Source organism: Arvicanthis niloticus, chromosome 6, assembly GCF_011762505.2.
Source record: "Arvicanthis niloticus isolate mArvNil1 chromosome 6, mArvNil1.pat.X, whole genome shotgun sequence".
Classification (NCBI taxonomy): Eukaryota; Metazoa; Chordata; class Mammalia; order Rodentia; family Muridae; genus Arvicanthis; species Arvicanthis niloticus.
Window position 1 is genome coordinate 5,817,645 of NC_047663.1, and position 27,164 is coordinate 5,844,808.

A 27,164-nucleotide genomic window follows, 5' to 3' on the forward strand; every position below is an offset into this window, starting at 1 on the left:
GCCATTTGGTTTCTGAGACTAGGACCTGCATCCTGCAGAAGAACAAATGCTCTCACTCCCTGAGCCATCTCTCTAGCCCCTGCACCTAGCTTCTTATGTGAGTACTGGGGAGCTGACCTCGTGTCCCCTTCTTGTGCAGCAGGTACTTTACCAACTGAGCCATGTCCCCAGCTACAACTTTTCTGTCTTTAGAGGTGGCTGGAGCCTGATAAGTAAGGTTGACACAAGGATGTTGCCACCTGCTTTATTGGTTTGAGCCACATGGGGGCAGAGTGAGTTGAGGACAAGCGTCTGCAGGAGCCACTTGGAGGTCTGGCTTTGACTCAGGACTCCAGGATAATTGCCACCCAGTGTGCAGAAAGGCCACTATTCCTAGCACCTCACTCTGCCTGTAGGTCTCTGTGTGGGTTTCACACCTGACAGGGCATAGTTTCTCCTGCACAACTCATTATACATCGTGGGACAGCCACAAGCATACAACCAATGAGGGTACCACCAGCAGCTGGGCAGTGGCCAAGAGGCTGGAGCAAACTCCAAAGGTCGTGTGCCTGAGCACACATGAGGCGCCACTGTGTAGGCAATCCAGAAATAACTGGAGAAGCTTCAAAGGCTGCATCAGAATTCCTGAATGAACAGCCAAGGACAGAGCTGCTGAGAATGAAGTGCTAATGTTACTGTGATCTCATTTGCACACAGTGCGGCTGAGATCTGGTGCATCTGAGTCTTGTGTACAGTGGAATCCCATAGCCAGTCTACAAGATCTACAAGTGCAGATTACGGCTATCACATGAAGCGCCACAGTCCAGGGCTAAGTGTCGGAAAGGAACAAGCTGACTATCACCCCAGGGCTGTGAGACCCAACCTCAGAGTGCACAGGGGCAATTTAGTCAGCTGGCCTGCTGGGCTGGGGAAGTCACTGACAGGATTTGAGAAAGATGTGGCTTCTGAAACCCATAGCAAGAAAGCAGTCTTTACAGTACTGATGTTCCCTTCTTAGTTACAAAGGGAATTGTGGGTTTTATTAATCAGATCATGAAAAAGGGTTAGTAATACCTCCAAGGTGCTGACTGCTTACAGTTGGAACATCTGCATCAGGGGTTTCACAGGAAGTACGTCTGTAGGCAGACATGTTGGTGGCCGGCCTGGAAGCTGTTCTTCCTCCATCTTGTCTACAATACAATTCCGGCCAAGTCTGGGGAATTCTTCTTGCCTTTAAAAACAACAGCCTCTCTCCTGGCTCTGGGACACTGTAGAGGCGTGATGCTCAGGCCTGTCGCAGCCGTCTGGAATCTGTGAGGCTTCAGAGCAAGAGCCAAACCCGTCTGAGGATGGACTGGGAAGAGGAGGAGCGTCCTTGAGGCTGCTGGTCAACTGCTGGAGAGAGCCAGTCCTGAAACCCTTGGCCTTCATCTCTTGTCGGTTTAAAGATACACTCTCATGGTTACCATTTCTGTAAGTGGGATACGGCTTAGAAGTTTCCGTGAAGTATAGGGTGTGGGGTGTAAGAAAGAAGTGTCGTTGTTTAAGTTTCAAGCTGTGGGGTCTGCTAAGAGTTCTAGTTCTAGTCAACCTAAATGATACCCACATTTCCCATTTCCTCATGAAGAATCCCTGGAAGTCAGGTGCAGTGGCGCACACCTTTAATCTCAGTACTCGGGAGGCAGAAACAGGCAGACTCTTGAGTTCGAGGCCAGCCTGGTCTGGACTACAGAGTGACCAGGACATCCAGGGCTACCCATAGAAACCCTGTCTCAGAAAAAAAAAAAAAAAAAAAAAAAAAAAAAAGGAGAAGGACAGGTAGGACGGTAGGGAGGAAGGAAGGGAGGAACGAAGGAAACAGACACGGTGGCACAAACCTTTAATGTTAGCACTCACAAGGCAGAGGCAGGTGGATCTCCTAGAGTTTAAGGCCAGCCTAGTCTACACAGTGAGTTCTAGGCAAAAAAAAAAAAAAAAAAAAAAAAAAAAAAAAAAAAAAAAAAAAAAAAACCAAAACACACAGGAAGAAAAGCCTTGCCTTCTCCCATCTTATCTGCAAAGCCATTTCCTCTAATAAAATTGCCACTTAAAAAAATGGATTTTTAAAAATAAACCAGTTTGAAGAATATGCAGTATTGTCTGGACCTCATCTGTTGTTTCCTGGACATGTCTCCCCATTCCCGGAAACCCCTGCCTTCTTAATGTTGCGTAAGCTTTGTCTGTGGTGTCTGTTCCCTCTGCTTTGGCTTCCCTTCCCCTCATCCTTGCCTCTGCTTGGCACATTGCAGCTCATCTTAAACACCTCTCTGTGTGCTCCCGGCTGGGCTGCCACGCTGCGGCACCCTGGGTTTTCCTTGTGACACCTTTACCCGTGGCAGGTGTTTTAGCACATGCTCTGTTATGGGAGCGGGCTGGAGGAAAATCCCAGCTCAACTGAACCCAGCTTGAACAACTTTGGACAGACGACTGTTTTTCACCGGTCTATCCTCATCTCTGTTTTTTTGTTTTTGTTTTCTTTTCAAGACAGGCTCTCACTATGTAGCTCTGCTTGTCCAAGAACTCACTCTATAGACCAGGCTGGCCTAGAACTCACAGAGCTCTGCCTGCCTCTGCCTCCCAAGTGCTGGGATCAAAGACACTGCACTACTATACCCAGCTTCAAATCCTCATTTTGACAACGAGGGAGAGCGATGATAATTTGGATCTCACAGGATTGTCTATGAAACTGTAGATCCAGAGCACTTACGTAGGGCCTGGCACAGAGACGCACATACACACGGGGACTCTTGATACTTTGTTCATTGTCCCCCTGTTTTTTGTATTTACTTTATTTCTGTGCACGTTTGTGTGCTTACTTGAGTTTCTGTGCTCCATGTGTGTAGATGCCTATGGAGGCCATAGCGTGTCAGGCCCCTTAGAACTGAAGTTGCAGATGGTTGTGAGCCACCCGAACCTGGGTCTTCTGCAAAGCAACAAGTCCTTGTAACTGCTGAGCCCACCTCCCCAGCCCCATTCCACATTTTATCATAATTTCCTTCCTTCCCCAACTCCCTTCCAAAACTGGGCCTTGAACCCAAGGCTCAGGCATGTGAAGCAAATGCCCTCCTCTCCCCCGGTTTTTACTCTGGGTGGGGGATGGGATCCCACTAAAGCTGCACGGCCTGGCTTTGACCTTGTTATCAGCTCCTGTGCTGTCTAGGATTGTAGGCAGGTGCCACATTTGCTTATTAATATCTTGCTTTTTTGCTGGACTGTGAACAAATGGTGAGCATGTCTTCTTCCTTGTTTTGCTTTTAACTATGGAAGTCATTTTTTGTTGAGGTATGAGATACATATATTCATATTTACATAAAAATATATTCAAAATGCACTATCAGAGTCCAGTAAGCAAACACACACCTGTAAGCATCGATCCCCATCAAGATTCAGAACATCTTTGCATCCCCAGCACCACATGGCTTTTATTTTGTGCAGTACAGCTACGGCCTGGGTCAGCACTGCTCTGCTTCCTGTTCCTGTCAATGGCTCTTGTCTGGTCCTAGCATTTCACCTGTGACCATAGGTGAGCTCCCCTCCGTGTCTGCCTTCCTAATCCTTCTGTGCTATTTTTGAGTGTTTTGGTTTTTTTGTTTTTTCTGAGACAGGGTTTCTCTGTATAGCCCTGGCTGTCCTGGAACTCACTCTGTAGACCAGTCTGGCCTCAAACTCAGAAATCCTCCTGCCTCCCAAGGGCTGGGATTAAAGGCATGTGCCACCACTGCCCGGTGTTTTGAGGGTTATTCCCCTGAGCACACACACCTCTGTTTACCCGTTGACGCCTGTTGATAAAACCCTGGGCTATTTTCAGTGTGGAGCTACTATCAGCAAAAGTCAACAACAATCAATGCTTTTGTAAAATCTTCCTGTGGACATAAGTTCTCGTTGTTCTTAAGTTACGTTATATGACACTACAGCACTAAGTTGCCAATGGATTGCAGGGAAGGGTTTCAGATGCAGGGTGCTCACCTCATGAGAAGCATATAGCACACCTCAGCTGCTGTTTTTCAGCTTGTTGGCTATAATCATATATTTTTTTGATTGAGTAGTTATTAAAATCTTTCCCTTGCCCGTTTAGAAATTGTACTAGTTGTTGAATTGTAAAAGGTTTTTTGTTACTTCGATTGGTTGGTTTTGGTTTTCTGAGACAGGGGTTTCTCTGTGCAGCCCTAGGTGTCCTGGCCTCGAACTCAGAGATGCCCCTGCCTCTGCAGCCTGAGATCGAAGGAATGCACCACCTCAGCCCACCTTTGCTTTTCTTTTGTTTTTTGTAAAAGTTCATTTAAGAAATATTTTATCTGAGTTCGAGGCCAGCCTGGTCTACCAAGTGAGTTCCAGGACAGCCAAGGCTATACAGAGAAACCCTGTCTCGAAAAAAAACAAAAAAGAAAAAAAAGAAAAAAAAAGAAAAAGAAAAAGAAATATTTTATCACCGGGCAGTGGTGGCACACGCCTTTAATCCCAGCACTTGGGAGGCAGAGGCAGGCGGATTTCTGAGTTTGAGGACAGCCTGGTCTACAGAGTGAGTTCCAGGACAGCCAGGGCTACACAGAGAAACCCTGTCTCAAAAAAACAAAAACAAAAAAACAAGAGCAAAAAAGAAATATTTTTATCTTTCTTTGTGTATGCCTCTCAGCTCAGCTCAGTGTCCAGAGGCCAGCAGAGGGAGTCAGATCCCCTAAAGCTGCTTATAGGTGTTGTGGGCTGCCATGGAATGCTGGGAACAGAACTCCAGCCTCCTGGAAGAGCTGCTGAGCCTGCTCTCCAGCCCCTGGATTGTAAAAGTTCTTCATTCTGTTTTTTTTTTTTTTAAATAATATTTACTTTGTTTTTAATTATGCACAGTTCTATATGTCTGTGTGTAAATATGTGCATGAATGCACATTCCTGTGGAGGCCAGAAGAACGTGGGATCACCTGGAGCTGAGATTATAGGCAACAGCCTCTTATGTGTACCCAAAAATATGCGTTCTTTTTCTTATGTATATGTACACTATTGCTCTCTTCAGACGAACCAGAAGAAGGCATCAGATCTCATTACAGATGGTTGTGAGCTACAGATGGTTGCTGGGAATTGAACTCAGGACCTCTGGAAGAGCAGTCAGTGCTCTTAACTGCTGAGCCATCTCTCCAGCCCCTTCATTCTGTTTGTTGTTGTTGTTGTTTTGTTTTGTTTTTTTAATGTGTGTGTTCTCTAGTGTGCATTTGTGCTCACACAGGAATGAGACTGGCCCTTTGACTCTGGCCCATATGCTCAGAGTCTGTCATTAAGTCCTTTCTGTTTGAATTTTCATAGCCACCCCCTGGGTCCTAACCCCCCACCATGGTGCACGGGTACTTCAAGGAGAGAGTCTGAGGTCCCAGCGAGATTAATGGATCCTCGAAGCCACCGTTGTTTTTTTTTTTTTTTTGCACTCCATGCCCCTCCTCCTCCCCACAGCAAACAAACAACCCAAAGCTGTTGCCCTCCTCAGCCCTCTCTCCCTCTGCAACTGAGCTGCTGGCTGTCACCCTCTCCCCAGAGTCCTGACCCTAGTTGGAGGAGGCAGCAGAGTGACAGAGACAGTGACAGGGAGTGATGGCCTTGCTGTCTGTCATCCCTGCCAGATCCTGAGGAGGCAGACTCTCTTTGCTCTCCTCAGCTGGCAAGCAAGGACTAGCCTTTCAGATCCCAGAGTCTGGCCTGCCTTTGATTGACAAGTGCCTGAAAAGAAAACAACAGTATTCTCTGTGTCCCTGGCCCCCTGCACAGACAGACATGGCAGGCAGGTCCACAGCTCCAGGCCCTGTGTCCTTGTAGGTAAAGCCATACCCAGACTTCCTTTGTAGCCCCTATCTGCAGATTCGAGACCTCTCTACCATAAGCGTTGCCATCAGATTCCCAGACACAGGTCCTGGCTTCACTGCCAGCAAATGCTGTGAACTTCACTTTCCTTACTGGGTACATGAGGATCACAAGTTCCTGCCCCATCAATGAGACCATGCTTATAAATAAGGCACCGGGGGCAGTGCCTGGCGTAATATAAGTGTGAGCCATGTTAGCCATTATTAATAGTAGTATTAGTGTCATTAGTATTCTATTAATGTAATCCTCAGCATAGCCACTCTGATGGTCTCCTTATTTTGGGGCTTACAAAGAAACAGCACTTTCCTTCAGTGTAAGGACTCAGCCTCTCCCTAACAGCAAAGCCCTGCAAGGAGCAAAGAAACGGGGCCAGGAGAGTGAAGTGCTCCATCTGCCCTTGCCTGCCTCAAATGGCCCCAGGTTACACTTAGTCTAGTACTGGCCAACACCTCTGTCATATTCCTATCACAGGACAGTGATACACGCTACACATTTGGGATGGGTGGGTACCCCCCAGAGTCATATCTGCACTTTAAGGTGACACAGGTGCAGCAGCAGCAGAAGCCGCTCAAACCACTCCCTCGCTCCCCCCCACCCCCACCCCCAGCATCTCATTCAGTCTCCAGTCATGTTGCCAGGAGAGACTGGCAGCTGTCCCGAGTGTCAGCCGCAGAAGCAGCAGCCAGCCACACTCCCTGCTCAGGCCACTGTCCTTAACCACCCTGCAGCTCAGAGCAGCCCTTTTCCCTGCCACCCAGACTCTCACCGGCCGAGAGACTGGCATTCAGACAAACGGGGAAGGCACCAGGGCAACCGGCTCCTGTCGTCCACAGATGAGATTGCTTTGGAAAGCAAAGCCTGTCACAGGAAGGTGTCCAGCTGAGACAGCCCTCTGCGCACAGAGAGACCCGGACGGGTGCTCTCACCCAGCCCTCCATCCACCTCCCTGCCTCTTCTCATTTGTCCATCTCCCAGCTGTGATGTATGTGTAGGGAGGGGACAGGAAGAAGTAGCCTGGGGTAAGGAGAGGAAGAGCTGCCACAGCTGTACAGTAGCTTACATCCAAAGACTGACAGACCCTCGGCACTCACTAGTGTGTGTTATACAGTGTGCACAGAGACATGCTATCCCTACCCAAGGTCACAGAGGAAGGAAGTGCCAGTCGTTCTGGGCCCTGGCTCCAGCCCTTTTGCTCTTAGGTCCCTGATTATTCAGAGCCAGCCCCCTGCACCAGCAGCTACCCATCCTTTCATCTCACCTCTGTCTCTCCAAAGCACCTGAGTATTCCTGCTCCTGTTTCCAATCAGTAGCTATTTCTAAGAAGACAGGACAGGGAAGGACTTAGCCTCTGTGAGGACAGCATCATGGCCAAGAATTAACTGACAGCCTTCGTACTCTAAAGATCATCCCTTGACCTGTGTGATGGCAGTTTGTGGGCTGCGGGAGGGCACCTGGGCACTAACTCCTATAGAGGAGTTCTGGGCTGAGGGAGGGTTCGAGGGCAGAAGGAGCCTCCCCTATGAGGGAAGGGACTTTCTGAGCAAAAGCTGCAAGTATGCAGATTGCAGAGAGCCTGGGATGGGAGAGGCCCTGGGAATAAGCCGAGCGTGGGCAGGGTGTGCAGTCAAGGTGTAAACACAGTCTGCTCCCACCAAGCCAGCCTGCTCCCTGGGGGAGAGGACCCCTCCCTCCCAGCCCACATGGCACCCCAGCTGCCAGGTTTCAGGGAGCCGTATCCCCTCACTGCCAGCGAGCCCCTTCCCATCCCGACCCTGACCCTGCCCTTCATTTGGGATGGAGCCCTAGAGGAGATTCACAGAACGGTGCTGCAAGAAGGTGCTGCCCTGTCAGAAGTGGAGCTGGGCTGGAAGCCAGCCCTGGTACCGCTCTGTGACCTTGGCCTGACAATTTCTTGGATCATTGGAAGGAGGCGGGCAACTTGGAAATGGCAGAGAGGAGAGACAAGGATGAAGTGACAGGAACATGGTGACTAGATTAGAGAGTGAATGCAAAGCTGGGATCAGAGAAGACAGTGCCCTCTGGCCATCAGCCTCACAGGCCTGTCACTGGCACGACTCAACTCATGCCTCCCAGGAGAAAACAGGCTGACAGGAGCCGAGACAGGTGGCCATGGGCTCACGGCCTGAGTAGGGGCACTCTGTCAGGTTCTTTCCCTTAGTGTCAGACACACACACACACACACACACACACACTTCCTGCCCTACTTCAGCAGCTCTCATAGAACTGCCTGTGTACATCCCTGAGCCAGGCTCTCGAAGTACCAGCCACTCCTCCCACTGGGTACCCCCCCCCCCCATAGTGGGTTTCTCAGCTGCTGCACTCTCATCCTTTCTCTCCCTCCACTGAAGTGGAACAGCGCTGGGATCCTGCTGTCTAGGGAACTGTCTTCTGCCGCCTGAAAGTCAAGGGCAGAAGCTGGCTAGACAGAGGCATCACTGCTGGGCTGGCAGCAGGGAGCTGGGTGGGGAGGAGAGAAGCATGGGTTGTGGCGCTTTTGAAGATGAATGGCTCCCAGACACTTGGGAGCAGCTGCCCGCAGGGTAAGCCTGGATCTGCCAAGCAGGAGCGGAAATGCGCTTTTATCTCTGCTCTGGATCAGGCAGGACAGTAAAGACAGAAATGGCAGAGCAGCTGGGGGCAAGGGAGACGGCCACCGAGTTACTGAGCAGTCAGCATGGTGACAAACACAACGTTATTCTTTTCCCATCGCACTCGCCGCTGCCCACTCAGAACATGTGTGCACACAGATACACACATACACAGACATACACATACACACAAGCACATACACACACACATACACACACACACACACACACATAACACACACACGTGCATGCATGCGCACACACAGACACAAAGCACATTGGGAGCACAAGCTGGTGTTTTCTCCCATCCAGCTTCAGGCAGACAGACATGCCACAGACCCAGCTGGCCTTTCTTACTGATAATTTCAGGAGAGCAGCCAATGACAGGGTGAGTTCTAGGGACTGAAAAGAGGCAGATGCCACAGGAACGAGAATCACTGTAGCGGAGTGACACAGCCCAGCCCTAGACCACAGGGGTTTAGCAGAATAGTTCCCGAGCTGAGGGATGGCCAGGTCAATAGAATCCCCTTTTGCCAATCAGCAGCAGAATTGAGTAGGAGATTAAGCCTGGATCCCCAACCTTAGTAGCGTGGTAATGGACTGTGTCTTCCCATGTGCATGCCACAAAGTACGTATGGTGTATGGTCTGTGGTTTAGGCTCAGGTTTGGATTGGAGAATGAATGGAAAAACCCTTATTGACTAAGCCCAAACCATCATTTGTTCTTCCCTTGGTTCTGGAGTCTTCTCACTCTCTGCTTGTATCTGACCCTTGCCTGAGATGCTGGGCTCCCTACAGTTAACCTGGAGGACCCTGAGAAACCCTTCTCCGTGCCTCCTCCACCTTGGCAGTCCCTTAGAGCAGGAACTTGGAAATGGGCACCTAGAAGCACAAGCATCCCATGTTCTCTCTGCCACCTCAATTTTGCTCAGGAGCCCGAGTCGGCCTGAGGGCCGTGGAGGAAAAGCCTACCTTCTCCATGGTCACTTCTCCCATTTTCCCTCCTGCAGCTGCTTCTAGCACCACAACATTCTCCTGGGGTGGGAGGTGAACCAGGACTCCAGCTAGAACAGAAGGACAGTTCAGTGCACTCCCCTGTGCCCAGAGGTGAGATGTGTATTTCAGGGTGACCCATTCCACTACCTCTCCCTTAGAAGTCAGCAGCACTGCCCTCAGGACTTAGCTCAGCTCCCACCTCATCCTCAAGCCTTAAAAACGTGTCAGGACCACACTCAAGTCTCTTCAAACCAGCCCTTGCCCCGTAGCCTGAAACTTAAGTAGCAAGCTCAAAGATAAACCCAGCCTAACCCAATCTCAGCCAGTGATTCTGGGAACTGAAGACTGATTCCCTCACCCCACAGGGCTGGACCAACGCCCTGCCTTCTGCACTCCAGGGCTTCTGGTCCTGCCTTTACCTGTCAGGGCCAGTGGGTGGGTAGCAGTCCCCAGAGCCGAGCTGACTGAAGAAGTGAAGGCCTACTTCACAGGTCCTTTCTCCCTGAACAGAGGGAAGCATTGGAGTCAGGAGATGGAAGGGTTAAACTTGTCATGTTAAGGGACTCTTCCTCCTATTTCTACCTAGCCATCCCCCTGTGGCAGCTCCCTTCAGCAACCTGCTCCTTGCTGTCTGACTAGTTCTTCCAGGTAACTGGGTGCCAAGGAGTTAAAAGGCATCAGGCTAGGCCTGCCCAATAGTCCCCATGTTTGCCCTTTTTTCTTTGGTTAGGAGGTCTAGGCCCATTTTTTTGGTAGGCAAGACAGGTAGGTATTTGGAAGTCAGATGGTCCCCCTTGCCGCTGCTCAGTCACTTCCAAGCAGTTCCAAGCAAGCATGCCCTGTTAAGCCTGTGCTTATTGAGAATTATTGTATAAGAAAAGTTTGGGAGATGGGAGTAGTATCACGTCTTTAATTACGGTGCACAGGAGGCAGAGGCAGGCAGATCTTTGAGAGTCTGAAGCCAGCCTGGTCTACATAGAAAGTTCCAGACCAACCAGGGCAACACAGTGAGACCCTGTCTCAATAAATAAATAAATAAATAAATAAATAAATAAATAAATAAATAAAAGAAAAAAAAAGAAAGGGGAAAGGTATAGGGAAACATAAAGCACTCATCAAGTACGCAGCCTGGAGTACGTACGGCTCACACAGGTTCAGCAGTTAGAGTTCCACTGTGTGTCAGCAGCCTGGCAGGCATTGTCCACAACTCCAGCTTTAGGGGGCATGGTACGTGTTTACCCTCTCTGAGCCAAGGTAGTAAGGAGGTCTGTTTTGCCTTTGTTTTCACTAGGAGTGAGAGTTGATCTTGTGATAGTGCCCACGCTAGCGAGTCCATGGGATATAATGCCTTACACATAGGTACTAATTTGACACTTTTTTAGTGTCTTGACGGGGGCGTGGAGACTCTGGTAAACCAGGGAAGGAAAAGTCTAGAAGAATGCACAACTTTGCCTCCCCCAAAGGCCACATGGCTTCAACCTAGGGAAGAGTTAACTTCTAGGCCACTGGAGACAGCGTCCTGCCCGCAGGGGCTGCCTAGCCAATGGCACTCAGTGTCGATGACGTCATGCTCCTCCTGCGCCTTCTATTGGGGATTGGACAGCGAATCCTGCTGGAGGTTCGGGCAACGGAGATGCAGAGCCCGTCAGTGGCAGAGGAAGGAGGAGGAGAAGAAGGAGGAGGAAGAAGAGGAGGAGGAAAAAGAAGAGGAGGAGGAGAAAGAGGAGGAGGAGGAGGAAGAGGAGGGCTTAGGACAAGAGAGCAGTAAATTGACCCAGACTGGCTCCTGCCTCTTCCCTCTGCTGTCTGCTCCTTCAACAGAAGGTCCTTCTGCCCTACACTCACATGACAGAAGCAAAGCAACACAGCATTGGTCCAGAAAGGGGGAGAAAGGACTCCTTCTCCTACCTAACCTGCCCACTGCACAAGGAGAGACCATGGTGAGGGTTACAAAGCAGCGCCCGTGCGCCCACGTGTACACACGCACCCCAATGGTCTCCTTAGCACCACGTCCCCCCTCCCTGACTCTCTCTCACCTGCCGGTAGACTGAAGGTCTGTGTCCGAGCCGCTGCCCACGAGTGTCCCATCCACTCTGCTGGGCTCTCTGCAAGGGAAGAACAGGCAAGAGAACCTGTAGGCAACGCTCAGCCTCTGCCCCACTCCCTTTCCACAGTTCAGCCTCACAGGACTAATGGGTCAACCCAGTACCACCAGCTCTAAGAGTGACCCCTCCAGGGTGTCCTTTGAATCCCTTCCCAGACCAGATCTGCTCACCCTGAGCGCCTCAGTAACTCTCCCTGGTGGTTCCTCCTACCCACAACCCCAACTACAACCCCTTCAGTTTCTCACGGTTCCACTTGGTTGGTGAATCTACGGCGCCACAGCATGGCCAAGCTGAGCAGGAAGAGGGTGGTGCACATGGCTCGGCTGCCCCATCCCCACCGATGACCAACTCTGCTAAAGAAGGCCACAGGCCAGGGGGCCACAGTGGCCAGGCCACCTCTCCCAAGCCACCGCTGTGTTTCCTGAAGTTCCTGGGAAGGGATTAGGGGGTTCAAGCTGATTAGTGGAGTGGGCGGATCTGACCTTGTGAAGAGAGATTAAACTCACCAGGCCCCTCTAGTAGCAGAGTAAGCCAGCCTCCTTCAAGACATGCAAGGTAACCCCAAGTGCCTCTCTGGAATGTTCTACCCGGAACATTCAATCCTATCCGGGCTTCGGCATGAAGCCAGGATAGTGCAGTCAAGTTAAGTGAGGTATTTCCATACACCGTTCAGTGTACCTGCAGAGCACTCGGGGAAGTGCGAGCAGCAAGCAGCGTCAACTATAGCCTCAAAGAGGATCTGGGGCCTTGGCCCAGTGACAAAGACCTGGGGAAGGGAGGGGCACCTCAGGTTCAAAGCCTGGCTGAGCTACAGAGAGCTTTGAAGGCCAGCCTGGGAAACCTAATAAGAGTATCTCAAAGAGGTCTGAGGAGATAGCTCAGTGGCAGAGCACTTGCCTGGGGTTCCAGGACCCTAGGTTCAGTCTCCCACACGGGAGAGAAAGAGAGAAGAGCAAGCTATCTACCGCAGGAGGTGTCTGAACGTGCAGGTGCCAGAGAGGGACGGGCCCTCAGCCAGCTCTGCCCGGCTGCTGACATGAAAGCTTGCCAGTCTTCAGGGAACCCAGGCTTCGAGGCAGAGGAGCTGTATTGTCGCCGCTGAGGCAGGAGAGAATGGCAGAGGAGAAGGGATGGATGATGGGACCAGGAAGACCAGAGATCGGAGCGTACGTGTGCATGTACATGTGAGTATGTGCGTGCATGTGAGCGTGTATGAGTGTGTATGAGTGTGTGTGTGCATGCACCAGGCCTCCCTCGCGTCCTCTGAGCGCTTCTACTTCTTCTAATTACACTCCCTTCGCAGGAAAAGGCAGAGTCGAGGTGTGCACACAGACAGAACTATAAATTCTATCTTATATAACAATCTTATATAATTTAGATACAAATTATAAGCTTATCAATTCTGTACTAGACTACTGTACCAATATAACCCTAGGTTATGGAGTCAGGACAATCAGAGGAGAAGTTGAGAATCAATAGAAATATTCTCTGACCATCCCACCTGGACCTCCTGGGCAGCTGCTTGGGGCCTTGGGCGACAGAGCTGGAGTCAGCACCGCAGGGCTGGGACAAGGGCTGAGTGTTGGGACCTAAACCCACACTTCCCCCACCCCCCCAGGACCTTCGGGTTTTTTTTTTCCTAAGCAAGATAGAGGTAATGCCTCCTGCCCAGGAGTGACATCAGGCACCCCAACACTGAGCTCCAGGGAGGGCCCTGCTGGGCCTTATAAAGGTTCTCGTTGACCCTCTTCAACTGAACTTTATATTTTTTTAGATTTTAAATTTTTTGTTGTTATTTATGTGTGTGCGCGCGTGCGTGCGGGGTGTGTGTGTGTGTGGCGTCAGAGGCCAGCTTGCAGGAGTAAATCCCTTCCTTTCGTCTTGTCGGTCACAGTGATGGAACTCAGACCATCAAGGTTTGTGGGGCAAATACCTTTAAAGATTTTAAATCAACAGGGACCAAAGCTGAAGAGGAGAGCCCCTTCCTGGGCAACAGGACTCCCCATCTTGAGCAGGGAGCCTTGGGGAGAACCAGAGACTGCAAGCACACTTATCTGTGTCAGGACCAGGCCTCTGTGGTCTCTGTGGTCTCTGGGTTCCTGCTGTCTACTGCCAGGCCTGAGCCACTGCTGGCAGGATGAGGTTTCTGGGTCTCTCAAGACTGCACTCCTCTCTGTCCCAGTGTCACAGATCCCTGAGCAGTCTACTGAGATGAAGGATCTACCTTCCGGTTCTCAAATGGAACTCTCGATAGTGACAAATGTCTTCACTGTCCGGTGCCTTACTCAGGACTTCCGGCTCCCCAGAGCCTCTCCATCATACCTGACTGACTGCCTCTCTGTGGAACTTCACTCCACCAAGGCCAGGGCAGTAACTCAGGACAGTGTCTGGTCCTTGCCTACCTATCATTAATTAGCCGCTCAGGACTTCCTGCGCGCAGGCATGGGGAGGCATGGGGGGAAGGGGGGAGTGGGGCACGGGGCCCTGGCTCCCCAGACTGGATATGTGCACAAGTTCAGAGAGCCGGCTGGAACAGCAGATGGGAAGAGAGACTACCCATCGCTCTAAACCTGCCAGAACTTGAGTCTCCACGTCTGACAATGGTGCCTGATGTCTCGGCCCAGTCTCAGCTCAGAAGTGGAGGGGGTTACAGGGGAAGCCCAGATTTGTCTGCAAGTTTCTCCTCCCCAGCAGGATGCCTGGGTGTGTTTGACTTTGAGTCAGATCCCCACCTCGTGAAGGGTACACAAACACGCGCGCGCGCGCGCGCACACACACACACACACACACACACACACACACACACACGTCCAGACACTACACGTCGAGAGCTGACACTCGGCTCCACGACAGCACGGGGCGCACTCCAGTACACCCCGCGCTACCCAGCGCCGCGTGACCCCCTGATCTTCCCGGCCCCTTCTGCACATTGGCCACACCTACCTCTCCCAGCCCGGACCGTGGTGGCCTTGCTAACGGGTGGGAGGTCAGGCGGACAGACGCCAGCCGTGACACCACCATCAAGCCTAACCGTCACCTTGCCAAAATTGACTCCCCAAGACAGGACTGAGGTTTTGGAGCGGATTCTTTTTTTTTTTTTTTTTTTTTTTTTTAACATTTCTTTTTTTCCCAGCAGACCACATCCCCGCCCCCAGCTCGCAGTCCCCCGCCCCCGCACATATACCCTGCACACCCGCGCGCACACACACCCGGCGCGCACAGACACACACACACACACACACACACACACACACACACACGCTCCCTCCCTCCGGCGCTCTACTCCGCTCCCGCCCGTCCGCCCGCCTCGCACGCACCGGCCTTGGCTCCCCGCGCCCGCCGCCGAGCGAAGCTGCGCTGGGCTCGGAGCCGCTCATGGAGAAAGTGCCGGGCGACATGGAGATAGAGCGCAGGGACAGGAGCGAGGAGCTGTCCGAGGCGGAGAGGAAGGCGGTTCAGGCTACGTGGGCCCGGCTGTATGCCAACTGCGAGGACGTGGGGGTGGCCATCCTGGTGAGGTAGGTGTCGCTCCCGGCTTGGCGGGGCCCAGGACGGGGAGGGTGACAGCGGCTGCGGGCAGAGGCGGGCTCGGCCCGCAGCGAGCTCCGGCGCCACCTCCCCAGTGATTGGGGACGGGTCGCGGTGACAGGGGTGCTTTGGAGCGATGGAAACCTTAGCTGATTCCTTCCGACCTCGGGGAGTGGAGCTCATCATCGGGAACTAGATGCAGGAGAGCGCTTGGTCTCCCTGGCCTCAGAATTCACCCAGCCCAGTCGGTCCTCCTCAGCGATCCAACTAAGATGTATGTTCGAGGACACGACCAGCCCTCAAAGGGACCTATAAGAGCTCCCCGTTTTAGAGACAGGCAGAGAAGCTGAGGTTCAGTCAGGAAGGGGGTCAAAGAGGAAACAGAACGCCCTGTCCAGTTGGGCCCTTTAGAAGAACACAGCATAGAGCAGGGGGTAAAGGTCAAGAGGCCCAGCTTCCCAGCTGCCCCTCAAAAGTGAGGCCGGGGTGAGCTGCAGGTGAGACCCGGAGTGAAGCTAGCAGGCTCCTGGGATGCAATCCGGGTTGAGTTTTTCTTGTTTGTTTGTTTTGGCTTTTGGTGGGGGGCTTTCAGGAGTCAGGGTCCCAGTCTGGACCCTCCAGTCAGGTAAGAAATATAGCATCCCGTCCCAGTATCCCTGAGGACATCCCCCCCCCCCCAACCAAGTGACGCTGTATTTATAACATTGCACCGTTGAAATGTCCCCAAGCCCCACAAACTAGAGACTGACTGTAGTTACAAATCAAATCGATGCTCTTCCTACATGCGATGGGCCCAGGGGTTCAGGCAGAACCCCCACATACACCCTCAGTCCCCAGGCTATCAAATCTAGGACACCAGGGCAGCCTTGTGTGGAGATAGGGTGGAACCTGGGGGCAGGACAGCTGTGTGGCAGCTGTTTTCCAGTCCCGACCCCTTCTCTGGTTCCTCTTCTCTTCTCTCTCTGCTTCTGCCTCCGTGCAAGCCTGAGGCCTACCCAGCTCCCTACCGATATGCCTGGATTCCAACTCAGAAATAGATTTTGGAGGAAGAGAACTAAAGCACTTTGGAGGAGTTGGGGGAAGATTCCTGGGCAAGTTCAGAGTTCTCTAACCCAGCAACGCTGCCCTGGGTGACAGGAACCAAGGAAAGCCAACTTGGACCCTGAAGCTGCAGACACTCGGAGACCCAGATGGCCAGTGTAGGCACCCACACACAAGCACACAGTGGAGAACAGAGCTGCAGATACAGCAGTCTGCATCCCAGTGGGCTGCTCTGGTCAGAGGTCGTACCCCCTGGGCCCACAGGGCACACATGGAAACAAGGCAAGGCCCGAAGGACCTGGAGATGCTCTTGTTATTTACCAGGGAAGTGCTTCTCTAGGAATGGGGAAGGCAGAAGAAAGACAGGATCTGAGAGTAGGGTTCTCTCTGTATCCCGTGAGCCCCTTCTCCCCCGGTTCACCTCCTGACACCCTAGGGACCAAGCCTGGCCGGGAGAGATATTTACTGATAGACATAGTACCCAAGGGCCCACAGTGAACCCAAGGAGACCTGATCTGGAGATCTGATCTTGCCGAGCGGCGGAACACCACACTTCACCTAACTCCACGGAGTCAAAACTGACAAACCTGGGCCAACACTGTATCGGCCACTCCCTGTGGCTCCGGATGCCACAGACTCCTCTGCTGCTGTCTGCCGCAGTCCTGACCAACGGAAAGGGGAAAGGCCAAGACCCCTTAGCTTCTCACAGCTTCACACGGGACCCATCCATAGATTCTGGCCACAAAGCCATGTGGACAAGCACGACGACAGACATGCTCACTCATGGGACCAGGCCCTCTGACCGCTTTCCCTTTCTGTCCCCACCACCCACTCTGACTGCAGGGTGGGGGCAAGGAGGAGGCTGGCTACCAGCAGCAGTTCCTGGCAGAGATGGTGTGGTGGGGGAGGGGCTGGCGGAGCTAGTAGCAGCCTTAGGGTCTGAGGTAGACCCCATGTTTCCACTCATGTCAGAGAGAAGCCTGGGGAGGGAGCACCACCCTCCCGCCTGGTTGTAATGCTGACACGTTCCCCCCTCACACGCAGATGGGCCTATTTCAGGCTCTTGGAAGCCCAGATGCCTCTGAGAGCTGAGAAACTCCCCAAGACTGTTTGCTAAGGCTTCTCCCTAGCAGCTCAAGCCTGCCAGGGACGGGTGGGAGGAAACACAGGTTTGGGAGAAGCCAGGATGATAGAGCTCAGGGCTCCTGGGAAGTTCCTCTCTCTTTCTCTCTCTTGGGGCCACACTGCTGCTGTGTTGAGACAGAGACTCACCTGTGCTCAGGACTGGTTCCTGCCAGTTGGGCAGTCTCAGATAGTAAGTGCTCAACAGTTGTTCCCTGGGATGCCCTCCGGGGAGAGGATACAATAGCTTCTGGGTTGTGGCAACTAAATAGTGTAAGAGATGTACCAGGCCAAAATAAAATCCATTATTTGTATAACAATCGAGAAAGGCCCTAAAGCCTGAGACACTGATTGTTGTTTTGCGTAGGAGTCGGGAGAGGTTACTCCTTCACGGCATTCACGTGGAGGTCAGAGGTCAACAGTCCGGAGTCGGCTCTTTCTTCCCACCTTGTTGAGGAAGCCTCTCTCTCTCTTGTTCCCACCACTGCCTGTTTCCTGGGGTCTACACTCCGAGTGACTTCACGCATTGGTTTGTCTCCCTGAACCCTGAGGCATCTTTCTTCATTCTTCCATCATTACTTCTAGAGAAGTCCTGTGTGTCAGGCCCACTGCCACCTTGGTCCACACCCACGCACCTCTGAAGAAGCCAGTGGCAAAGCTTCTCTCAAACCTTCACAGACAGGAGGAGGGGGTCATAAAGTGTCCAAGGTCACACTCAGCATACGAGTGGGTCCCTGTCCCTCTCCACATGGACAATGTCCCCTGGTCATTGTCAGAACCTTCCTGACAAGATCAGCTGTGGCCACAGGAAGGGCTGGCCAGTCTGATGTTCTGTGTCTCCCTCACATCAGACTCTCAGGCCTGAGCCACAAGCTGCGAGCTCCTCTAGGGGGATGGTGACGCCCAGTGACACAGGTCAGGACACTTTATATGCTTTCTGACTCTGAGTCCCAGCTAGGATGGCCCTAGGCCGCAGTGATGGATGGGTCAGAGCATTTGTGAGACCCTGCCTCTGCTTATGGTTTGGGGTCTGGTCTGACAGACTGAGAAGGTAGCAGAGAAAACTATCCAGTGGCACTAATGGCCATAGAGGGACAGCCACCCTGGGTGGCCAGAAAGGAGCAGGTCGGACATGGGGCCCTGTGTCAGGCATCCCACTGCATCATGGGAAGAAAGGCTGGCCAATGCTAAGTGCAGCTGTTGAGCTGGGACAGAGAGGACTCTGGGCAAAGGCAGTGTAGACATGGCACTGGGGAAGTGGGCAGGGACCGTGCATAAAAAGTCTGGAGCATCTAACTCGGTGTCAAACTAGAAAACCGAGGAGAGTTTCTGAGACAGAGAGTGATGTAATGAAAGGAGGGTGGGGAAATTAAACAAACCTAGATAAACCAGAGAAGGGAAGGGTCACTGTTGGGAAAACCCGAATTCCCCTTCAAGGGTTTTTTTCTAGGGCATGGGGGAGGGTGGTGCATGATTTCAGTCTCATCATTTAAGAGGCAGAGGCAGAGGCAGGGCATAATGTGAGCTTAAGACCTCGCAGGTAAGTAATTATAAACTACTCCACAAAGGAAAACTGGCTGTTTAAATTAGATCAACCAGTCAATATTGATTGAGGGGTGTCAAGAAGGGAAGAGGCTGATTGGGGTGAGAAAGGTTTCTCTTGGTCTCTTCGGAGGCTGAGTGAGCACAGACAGGCCACCCCTCAGCCTCACTCTGGTCACAGGAGGGGCTCTGGAGATGACTTCTAAGTGTTGACTGAGTGTCTCGGACACCCTGCTGATGGCATACTTTCTCTTCTTATCCCCAGCCCCCAGGGGGATTGGAACACCTATTTTATGGATGAGAAACCCCAAGGGTTAAAGATATAAATAATGAGTGCTTGCCTAGGAGCCACGGGCCTGGGTCAAAGCCCAGCGCTGAGGGAAAGCTAAGTAAAAAGCTGGGTATGGGAGAAGGGGAGCACCGTAACTCATGCCTATAACCCCAGCATTCAGGAGGTAGGGGGAGTAGGAATGTTGCAAGTTTCTGAGCCAGCCTGGTCTACACAGAGATCCAGGCTAGCCCGTGGGTACTTGGCAAGATCTTGTCTCAGAAAAGAAAAGGAAGAAGAGAAGGAAGGTCCTGTGGTACATACTTGGGAGGCAGAGGCAGGGTTATGGAGCCCAGGAGTTCAGGGCCAACCTGGGCAACATAATTAAATTGTCTTTAATTAAAAATTAAAACAATTGTCCCATGATTCTAGAATCTCTCTCTCAGTGACAAGAGTAGGCGTCAATGGGGTGTAGGCTCAGAAAGCACACAGAGGCGAGGCACACAGTGCCCTGGCAGCCAGAACAGGTCCAGTAGGTGGTCCCAGCAGGACCAGGCCTCTTCCACAGGGAGAGCCTGTGACAACAGAAGGACAGCTCCACCTCAGAGTAAAAACCATTACTGGTGTGGAAACATAACTACTATTCCCCCACCTCCATCTTGGCCACTCCAGAGTGACTTGGAGGCAACCCCCTGCTTCAGCACCCACCCCCTTCCTCCCACCAGGTTCTTTGTGAACTTCCCGTCGGCCAAGCAGTACTTCAGCCAGTTTAGACACATGGAGGATCCCTTGGAGATGGAGAGGAGTCCCCAGCTGCGGAAGCACGCCTGCCGGGTCATGGGGGCCCTCAACACTGTCGTGGAGAACCTGCATGACCCAGACAAGGTGTCCTCTGTGCTCGCCCTGGTCGGCAAGGCCCATGCCCTCAAGCACAAGGTGGAACCTATGTACTTTAAGGTATGTCCGTCCTTCTTCTCACTCTTGTCCCGGCCCACAGGCCACTGTACCATAGCTCCCTACAACCTGTGGCTCTGGAAGGACTCCCAGAATAGCAAAAATGACCATACTGCTGCTAGCCTGTTCCCCTGGAGAGGCTGTGACAAGGAGGGCAGCATAGCAGGAGAGAGGTGGGACCAGTCCAGTGCAGTCCTTGTCCTGAGATCGTGGTCTCCAGTGACCACCAGACTGTTAGTTTGTGTCACACAAGCCAGTGTGACCCTAGTGGGGATCCTGGGATGGTGGGAAGCAGGGTGGCCAGATGCTTACTCCACCTTCCCTCCTCTGCCCCCAGATTATCTCTGGGGTCATTCTGGAGGTGATCGCCGAGGAGTTTGCCAATGACTTCCCTGCAGAGACGCAGAAAGCCTGGGCCAAGCTTCGTGGTCTCATCTACAGCCATGTGACCGCGGCCTACAAGGAAGTGGGCTGGGTACAGCAGGTCCCCAACACTACCAAGTGAGGAGGGGGTGAGGGTGGGCTGGGCAGCCTCCCTGCTGTGTCCTCTCTAATCCCCTGGGCTTCCCATCTCTCCTGGGACCAGGGACTGACTGCTGCAGCAGGAACCCTTCAGGCACAAGGCCGAGGGCCTGTGAGACAGAGCCCTTCTTGCTGCAGGCCAGCTCCTATCCAGCCCGGACTCTTGGCTACACAGAGCTGTGAACTCCAAGTAGATTTATCTGGGTAGTGCTTTTCCTTGTCTGGAGCAGGGAGGACTCAGATCAGCCAAGGTTATGATGATCTCCCTGCAGGGTGACCGCTCCTCAAGCTCAGAGCACGGTGGGCCAACTCCACCCTTCCTTTCTGGTACCAGTCCTTTGGGCCTGCTCCCCATTCACAGTGAACAGTCAGTACGTCCATCCACCGTCTGCCTCAACAGAGCTGGAGCCAGGAAGCTCACGAGGACACATACACATGCCCAGCCCACAAGGGACCTACATGGGTGTCACTCACATGGACAGAACTAGGGGATATTTACTTCTAGTCTGACCAGAGGACAGCTCCCACTTCTAGGCTCCAACAGGGTGGCCTGACTCAGTGACTCCTGCTGGCTGGAAGCGCCAGCGAGGGCTGGCCTTCGGATGTGGCTGGCGGCTGGGAACAGTCAGACCCCCCTAGACCTCCAAGAGGGAGCTGACTCTGGGAGCTGAATGGAAGGGCAGAGGCAGGGCTGAAGGAGGAAGGAGGAGAGCGGAGGCGGGAACAGGAACCAGGGGTCAGCCAGTGGCTTGGGACACGTGTTGTAGAGAAATATTCCCAGCAGTTTCCCATGGAAAAGGCTCTTCCAAGGCCCCGTGCCACCTCCTGTTTACTGGCCTTCCCACCCAGCTCTGTAGAGGAGGTCCCCAAGGGCAGGGAGAGGCCAGGTCTGCTGCTCTTCCTGTCCCTGACCAACCAGTCCACTGGTGCCTCCCCGACCACCAGCAGCTCCCCAGGAGAGCAGATAGACGTCTCAGGGATTGCTCCTTGTCAGGTCAACTCCAGATGTGCACAGCTGGACCTAGCCTGCTCCAGACCCTGGAGTTTTACCTGCCAGAGGAGGGCATGCAGGCTGGAAAATTGAGGTTACCTCCAGCTGCCACCAAGAGGGACCAGGGAGGAGACTGGAAAGGGAGATGTCAGAGGGGGCTCACCCTTCCCCCTACTCTCCTCTCCAGGCAGCTCTGCAGCCTGAGATGAATTTGTTTACAGCCACGACACAAGACTTCCTGCTTTTGGAGAAAAGAGCTTTTTACAGGGCCTGGAGGGACTTTGGGGGAAGAGCCGGCCAGCCAGCCCCAGTGAATCAGAAACACATGGCCGGAGCCCCCTCTCCTGCCCCAGCTGGACCCCAGGGACTTAGTTCTAGCCAAACCCCAAACATCTGTCCCCCTTTGGTCCTAGTGAGCTGAATGGGGGTAGGTGATGAGGTGCCAGACACCCCCAGGGCCTTGCCACCTCTCCCCAGGCTGGAGCATCCACACTGGGTTTCCCCAGCTATCACGCTGGGGTTATCCCTCCCCCCCCCGCCCCCCACCACAGCCTTTATCCCCATTTCTGGTGTCCTGGGGGCTTGAGCATGAGCCAGGGCCTGTGAGACCCAACCTACTGCCAGGATCTCCTTGCCTCACAGGGTGGGGTGGAGTCTCAGGGCCAACTTCTAGAAGGGTCCAACTTCTCTTATCAGGGAAACATTGTGAGCCAGACACCACTGTTTATTGAACTGTCTCTGCTACGGGGTGTGTGATTCTGTGTGGGCGGAGGGGTGCTGGGGCAGGGGCATGTGGTGGCCGCTGAGCTAAAAGGAGTTCCATGGATGGAGACGCTACTACACGGAAGCCAGGGAGCGCTCACTCTGCTAGGTCAAGCAGCACATACAATTTCCAGATGAATGGAAAACAAGTTCAGGCTGCCCCTGTGGTGCCTTAGAGTGTGTGAGATGCTTCCGCTCTCAGTGGGCAAGCATATCTGAAGCCAGCCACGTTTTAGAAGGGCAGATCCAGGCACCCAACTAGCCTGAGGTAGCACAGAGAGGCTAGAGGCAATGGGGGGTTGTGCAGCAGTGTTGGGTCTCTCGGCAGAAAGTACCCCATCCTGTGACCCCCAAGTCACCTCTCCCAGCACCCCAGGTGTCCCATCCACCTTCCCCCACTGACCCCTGTAACCTGTTACCTTCATCTCCTGTCTCATCCACAGCTCACCAGCCACGCTGCCCTCTTCAGGGCCATAGGACCCCTCCCAGCTCCCCTCCCTGGCAACACTTTGGGCTGACTTCTGAAGACACTCCTTGACCTTCCATTTCTGGGTGCCAAGGAAGCTGGAGGAATCCCTGACTCGACTTCCCGAAAGGAGGCCTTTGTCATGGCTGTGGTCCCCCGGGCTACTGGGAGGTGGGGCTGGCTCCCTGGATGCTGAATCTAGCAGAGGGGACCCTTCTGCCTCGCAGCAGAGGGCACACTCTTCTTAGCTTTTCTACTGACTGTTAGAGGGGGACCTGGCAAGTGGCCGGTGGGAAGCGAGGACAAGCCATGAGTCACTTCAGAAAGGAACTAGCCCTGCTTCTCTGCCCACCAGCATGCAGGTCCTCCTCACCATCTCTAGAGCATCATGCACACATGTTTACCATATACACAGATATAGCCTATATACGATCTATATATAAATATATATACACACACATACATATCTATCGCGTGCACCCGCAGGCCCAGAAGCCTAGGTCTTGCCCAGCTCCGGGGGGGCCAGGAAGAGTCCTGGTCATACTTCTGGGCGGCTCTACCGGGAGCAGGGAGAAAGCTTACAACAGCACAAGAGGATGCGGCCAGGTGGGAGAGTTGGGGTGACTCAGTGCTCTGCATTCTTGCCCCACCCCCCAAAACAAGAGAACACCTGGTTTGCCGGGTGTAGTGGCGCACACCTGTAATCCCAGAGCTTGGGAGGCAGGGGAAGGACAGTCTTTGCAAGTCTGAGGTCAGGTGGTCTACACCTGATCTCCATGGCCGTGAGTGGTGAGTTTCAGGCTAGCTGGGGCTACACAGGGAGACCCTGTGTCAAACAAAACAAAACGTGACAATCTGGCTCCTCCCACCCCCCAAGGGTTTGCCTGACTTGCCCTGGAAAAGGCAAGACTTCAGGAGATCCCATTGGGGTGTTGGCCAGTGTATGTGTCCGGTGTATGGGGGTAGGGGTGAGGGGCAGCGTCAATGTGGAGCCCTAGAACATCAGCCTCACCCGCTCACTTCAGACAGCAGCCGGGCCACAGGACCAGGGGCCTCTCTCTCCTGCTCTCCTCTGGGGCCACCTGCCCATCCTCTCCATCTAGTCTTCTTAACATTGCTGGGGACCCCGTGTGTACCCCTTGGTCACGTGTACTGTCCTGGAGGATGTCTTACTGCTGTGGTTACCGTGCCTGCATCCCCTCTGGTCACCCTCATGCAGCCTTCCTGTAACTGCCTGTCTTTTTGTAGTTTCTGATGTTTGTAACCAGCCCCAGCTGTGTCATTAAACAGGTCTGTTCTTCCTGTATCTGGTCTCTGCTCGATCTTTTCCTCTGCGGCCTGCCTTCACCTCTGTCTCCCCTCAGCAGTTCTAGCTAAGGGCAGTTTCATTGAAAACAGGTCCATCCAGGGGACCCCTTCCCTTCTGCTGACCCTAGCTGCTCCTGGGGTAAGACCCTCTCTGGTTTGGACTGTCGATTGCTCAGAGGCTAAGAAAAAAAAGCTGGATTTTGTAGGAGCAAGGGATGGGTCTGTCTTATTAAAACTTCAGAGAAGCTAGGCCTGTGGCTTAGAGCTTTCTCAGGAGGTTGAGGCATGGGGGTGGGGCTGGGGGAGGTCATAAGTTTAAAGCCAGCCTGGGCAACTTAATAAGTCCTTGTCTCAAAATAAAAAATGAAGAAGGCTGAGGATCCGGCTCAGGGCAAGAACATTGGTCTGGTGATACCCAGGCCCTAGGCTTCATCTCCAGCACTGCCACTGGGGGAGAAAAAGTCCGTGCCTTTCGGATTTTGTCCAGGAAATCTGGCAAGGACAGGGGCAGTGTGGAATGAAGGGAGTGTTGTCAGAGCTGGGCCTGGTAGCCCACCCCCATCATCCCAGCACCCACCAGACCAGGGTAGGAGGATTGCAAATCGGAGGACAGCCTGGGCTACACGATGAGCCCCTGCCTCAAAAAGGGGTGTGGTGTGGTGGGAGTACTGTCCAGATGTCCATACAGAAGGGCCCTGGTTGTGTACACTAGTTACATAGCCGAAGATTAAACCTCACCCTTCTGCTAGGCCTGCACATGAATATTTCATTTCACTGGAGATGTTGAATAGGTCCCGATGCTTCCGGGATTAACCCTTGGGTATGGTAGAAAGGGAGCCTGCTGGAATTAACCTTCAACCCTAAGCTCTCAGCCCAGGACCTCTTCCCAAGCCCTGCTGTCCATCCCCCCATGGCAATGGTCACGACAACAGCATCAAATCTCTGAGGAGGGATCAAAGAGGTCACCATAGGGAGGGGTACAGGAGAACCGGAAACCGCTTCTGCCCCTTGGGAGCTTCATGCTGTCTGAGAGGACTCAGCTGACACGGAAAAAGTCTTGTCTCCCAGCTCAAGCGCTTGAATGTAGGCCGGGGCGCCTTTCTTCGTCTTCTGGGCCTGGCACAGCAGAGTACTCGCTGGAAATCCAAAGAATAAATAAATAGCAGTCTTAGAAAGCAAGACAAACACACGGGCCAAGAGCGAGCCGTGAACCGAAGGAGGATGCAGGGTGCGGAGAGGGCAGCGCAGGCTAGGCCTTTCCAGAGATGGAGCGTGCCAGACTGGTGGCCTCTGAGCTCTGAGCTCACAGTCGGCTGCACTGCTGTGTGACTCTGGGCAAGAGAGCAAATCTTTCAGAGCATCAGTTTGAAAACAGGAAGCCTAGTGTGGTGATGCTCCCAGCTCTGGAGAGGCCAAGGAAGGACTGCACAGCGAGACACAAAGCTAATTCCTATAAGCAAAAGTCTGTCTTGCAAGGCAGTGGGAGGAGCATGGGGGCGGGGCGCAAGAAAGGTGTTCAGAACAGGGCTGGCCCGGCGCTGAGAACCAGGGGAACGGAGGACAAACTGAGCCGCTGAGCAGGAATCCTCTGAGAGACATTGGGACGAGCCCGGAGAAGGGTAGGGGGTGTACCATGGCAACAAGAAAAGGCAGGGAGCCTCTGAACCTCCTGATCCCTGAGGTCCAACCAGAGCTGGTTGGTGGAGTGTCAGCAGGTCAAGATGGAACGTCATCCCTGAGAAGGCCTCCCAACAGACGTCTTGAGAATGGCGTGGGTGGAAAACTGGAAGTATCCTGGAACCTGCCATTGAGAAGAACTCTCCCTGATCCTTACCTTCTAGAGAGGATGAGAGCCATCCCTCTCCCCGTTCTCTCAGCACCCCCCCCCCCCACACACACACACCGGTGACGCTGAAGGACCTGGGGAGGATGCAGGCGACTCTTGGTTTTAAGCCATGGCAGGGATGCCTGGGCTTTTGTTCTCTGTTCCACAAGTAGTCAGCCTTCTTAGTGAGAGGCAGAGCAACTGGGTCAGCTCCCCCTGGTGAGATCAAGCTGAGAGCCACGGGGTGCGGGCAAGGAGCGGGAGCTTTACAAGGAGACTGCCGCCTCTTCCCGCACAAAAAGGCCCCCAGCACAGCCTCACAGTGACCCCTGCCGGCTCCAGCCGGAACTTCATCCAAGAAAGCCTCCATCTCTAGCCCGCCAGCTTCCTGTCTCCACATTACTCCATAAGGGAGGCAGCTTTACTGAAACCTGAGACAAAAACAAAAGTTGACTTGCCTAGCTAGCTACCGGAAATATCTTCCCGCACTTCCCAAGTGGAAAAAGTTAATAAATGAAGGTGTTGGCACCAGATAACAAGTGTCTACAACACTTGGGAAACCAAAGTAGGAGGATCCTGAGTTCAAAACCAACCTTGGTTCTTTAGTGAGTTCCAGGTCAGTCAGAGTTATATAGGCTGACCCTTCTCTAAATACACAAATAGGGAAGCCTGGGAGATGGTGCAGACTCCCAGAGCTGTCCTGGAGCACAGGAATCTCAACACAATACAGTAAAAAGCCGGGGCTGTGGTGACACTCGCTAAGAAGTTCAGTCAGATCCCTGTGGCTTGCTAGCCAGACTAGCTCAACTGGTGAGCTCCAGGTCCCTGGAGGAAGACAGAAGTGGGTGACTCCAGAGAGACTGTTCCTGAGGTCGCCCTCTGTCCTATACACAACAAAAGAAACAAGAGAAGCTGGGGGGTGGGGCAGGGTAGTGGCTGGGGTGGGGTGGGGCACAAGGAAGCTCATGGAATAATTCCAGCACTCAGGAGGCTGACGAAAGGGGACCACTTTAAATGCAAAAGCAGCCTAGGCTACAATGAGACCCTGTCTCAAAAATCAGACTGGAAGCTTTGTTGTTTGTTTTTGTCGAGTTGACACGAGCCATGGTCATCTGGGAAGAGCCTGTGGGAAAGCCTGGATGGCATTTTCATGATGAGGCATTAATGTGGGAAAGCCCAGTCTATTGTGAGCAGTGTCACCGACCTTTAATGCCATCTCTTGGGAGGCAGAGGCAGGTGGGTCTCTGAGTTCAAGGCCAGCCTGGTC

General features: G+C 53.1%; 2 protein-coding genes and 1 long non-coding RNA gene across 10 annotated transcripts; 1 reads left to right on the forward strand and 2 right to left on the reverse strand.

Annotated features, from left to right (window-relative positions):
- Window positions 1-980: 980 nt before the first annotated feature.
- LOC117709914 (uncharacterized) lies at window positions 981-15,015 on the reverse strand. Of its 7 annotated transcripts, none has more exons than XR_013110894.1 (5): window positions 11,814-11,998; window positions 11,500-11,568; window positions 9,883-9,965; window positions 9,440-9,531; window positions 981-1,450 (listed from the first exon to the last, which is right to left on the reverse strand). XR_013110894.1 is itself a non-coding variant. In XM_076935420.1 (5 exons), exons 1-5 carry the CDS (start codon window positions 14,964-14,966, stop codon window positions 1,170-1,172), a joined length of 489 nt encoding a protein of 162 aa, XP_076791535.1. In that variant the 5' UTR covers window positions 14,967-15,015; the 3' UTR covers window positions 981-1,169. The 7 variants fall into 7 exon arrangements, 5 of the variants coding, with proteins under 5 accessions (XP_076791535.1, XP_076791537.1, XP_076791536.1 ...); XR_013110895.1 differs by having other exon boundaries at window positions 981-1,467; XM_076935420.1 differs by lacking the exon at window positions 11,814-11,998 and adding an exon at window positions 14,886-15,015 and having other exon boundaries at window positions 981-1,333.
- Cygb (cytoglobin) lies at window positions 12,067-24,070 on the forward strand. 2 transcript variants are annotated; one of them, XM_034504337.2, is made up of 4 exons: window positions 12,067-12,752; window positions 19,795-20,026; window positions 20,361-20,524; window positions 22,742-24,070. In XM_034504337.2, exons 1-4 carry the CDS (start codon window positions 12,682-12,684, stop codon window positions 22,773-22,775), a joined length of 501 nt encoding a protein of 166 aa, XP_034360228.1. In that variant the 5' UTR covers window positions 12,067-12,681; the 3' UTR covers window positions 22,776-24,070. The 2 variants fall into 2 exon arrangements, with proteins under 2 accessions (XP_034360228.1, XP_034360227.1); XM_034504336.2 differs by lacking the exon at window positions 12,067-12,752 and adding an exon at window positions 14,944-15,086.
- LOC143442602 (uncharacterized) lies at window positions 23,012-25,868 on the reverse strand. The gene is made up of 2 exons (XR_013110899.1): window positions 25,705-25,868; window positions 23,012-25,208 (listed from the first exon to the last, which is right to left on the reverse strand). It is a non-coding gene; the product is annotated as an uncharacterized LOC143442602 (long non-coding RNA).
- Between the last annotated feature and the right edge of the window lie 1,296 nt (window positions 25,869-27,164).

Coding starts and splice junctions, on each gene's coding strand:
- Cygb (XM_034504336.2), top strand. CDS start 14,944: ATGGAGAAAGTGCCGGGCGACATGGAGATAGAGCGCAGGGACAGGAGC. Junction 15,087..19,794: donor GGGGTGGCCATCCTGGTGAG/GTAGGTGTCGCT, acceptor TCCTCCCACCAG/GTTCTTTGTGAACTTCCCGT. Junction 20,027..20,360: donor TGGAACCTATGTACTTTAAG/GTATGTCCGTCC, acceptor CTCTGCCCCCAG/ATTATCTCTGGGGTCATTCT.
- LOC117709914 (XM_076935420.1), bottom strand. CDS start 14,966: ATGTCGCCCGGCACTTTCTCCATGAGCGGCTCCGAGCCCAGCGCAGCT. Junction 9,966..11,499: donor GACCTTCAGTCTACCGGCAG/GTGAGAGAGAGT, acceptor CCCTCTGTTCAG/GGAGAAAGGACCTGTGAAGT. Junction 1,334..9,439: donor GAGAAGTGACCATGGAGAAG/GTAGGCTTTTCC, acceptor TCCTCTTCCCAG/TCCATCCTCAGACGGGTTTG.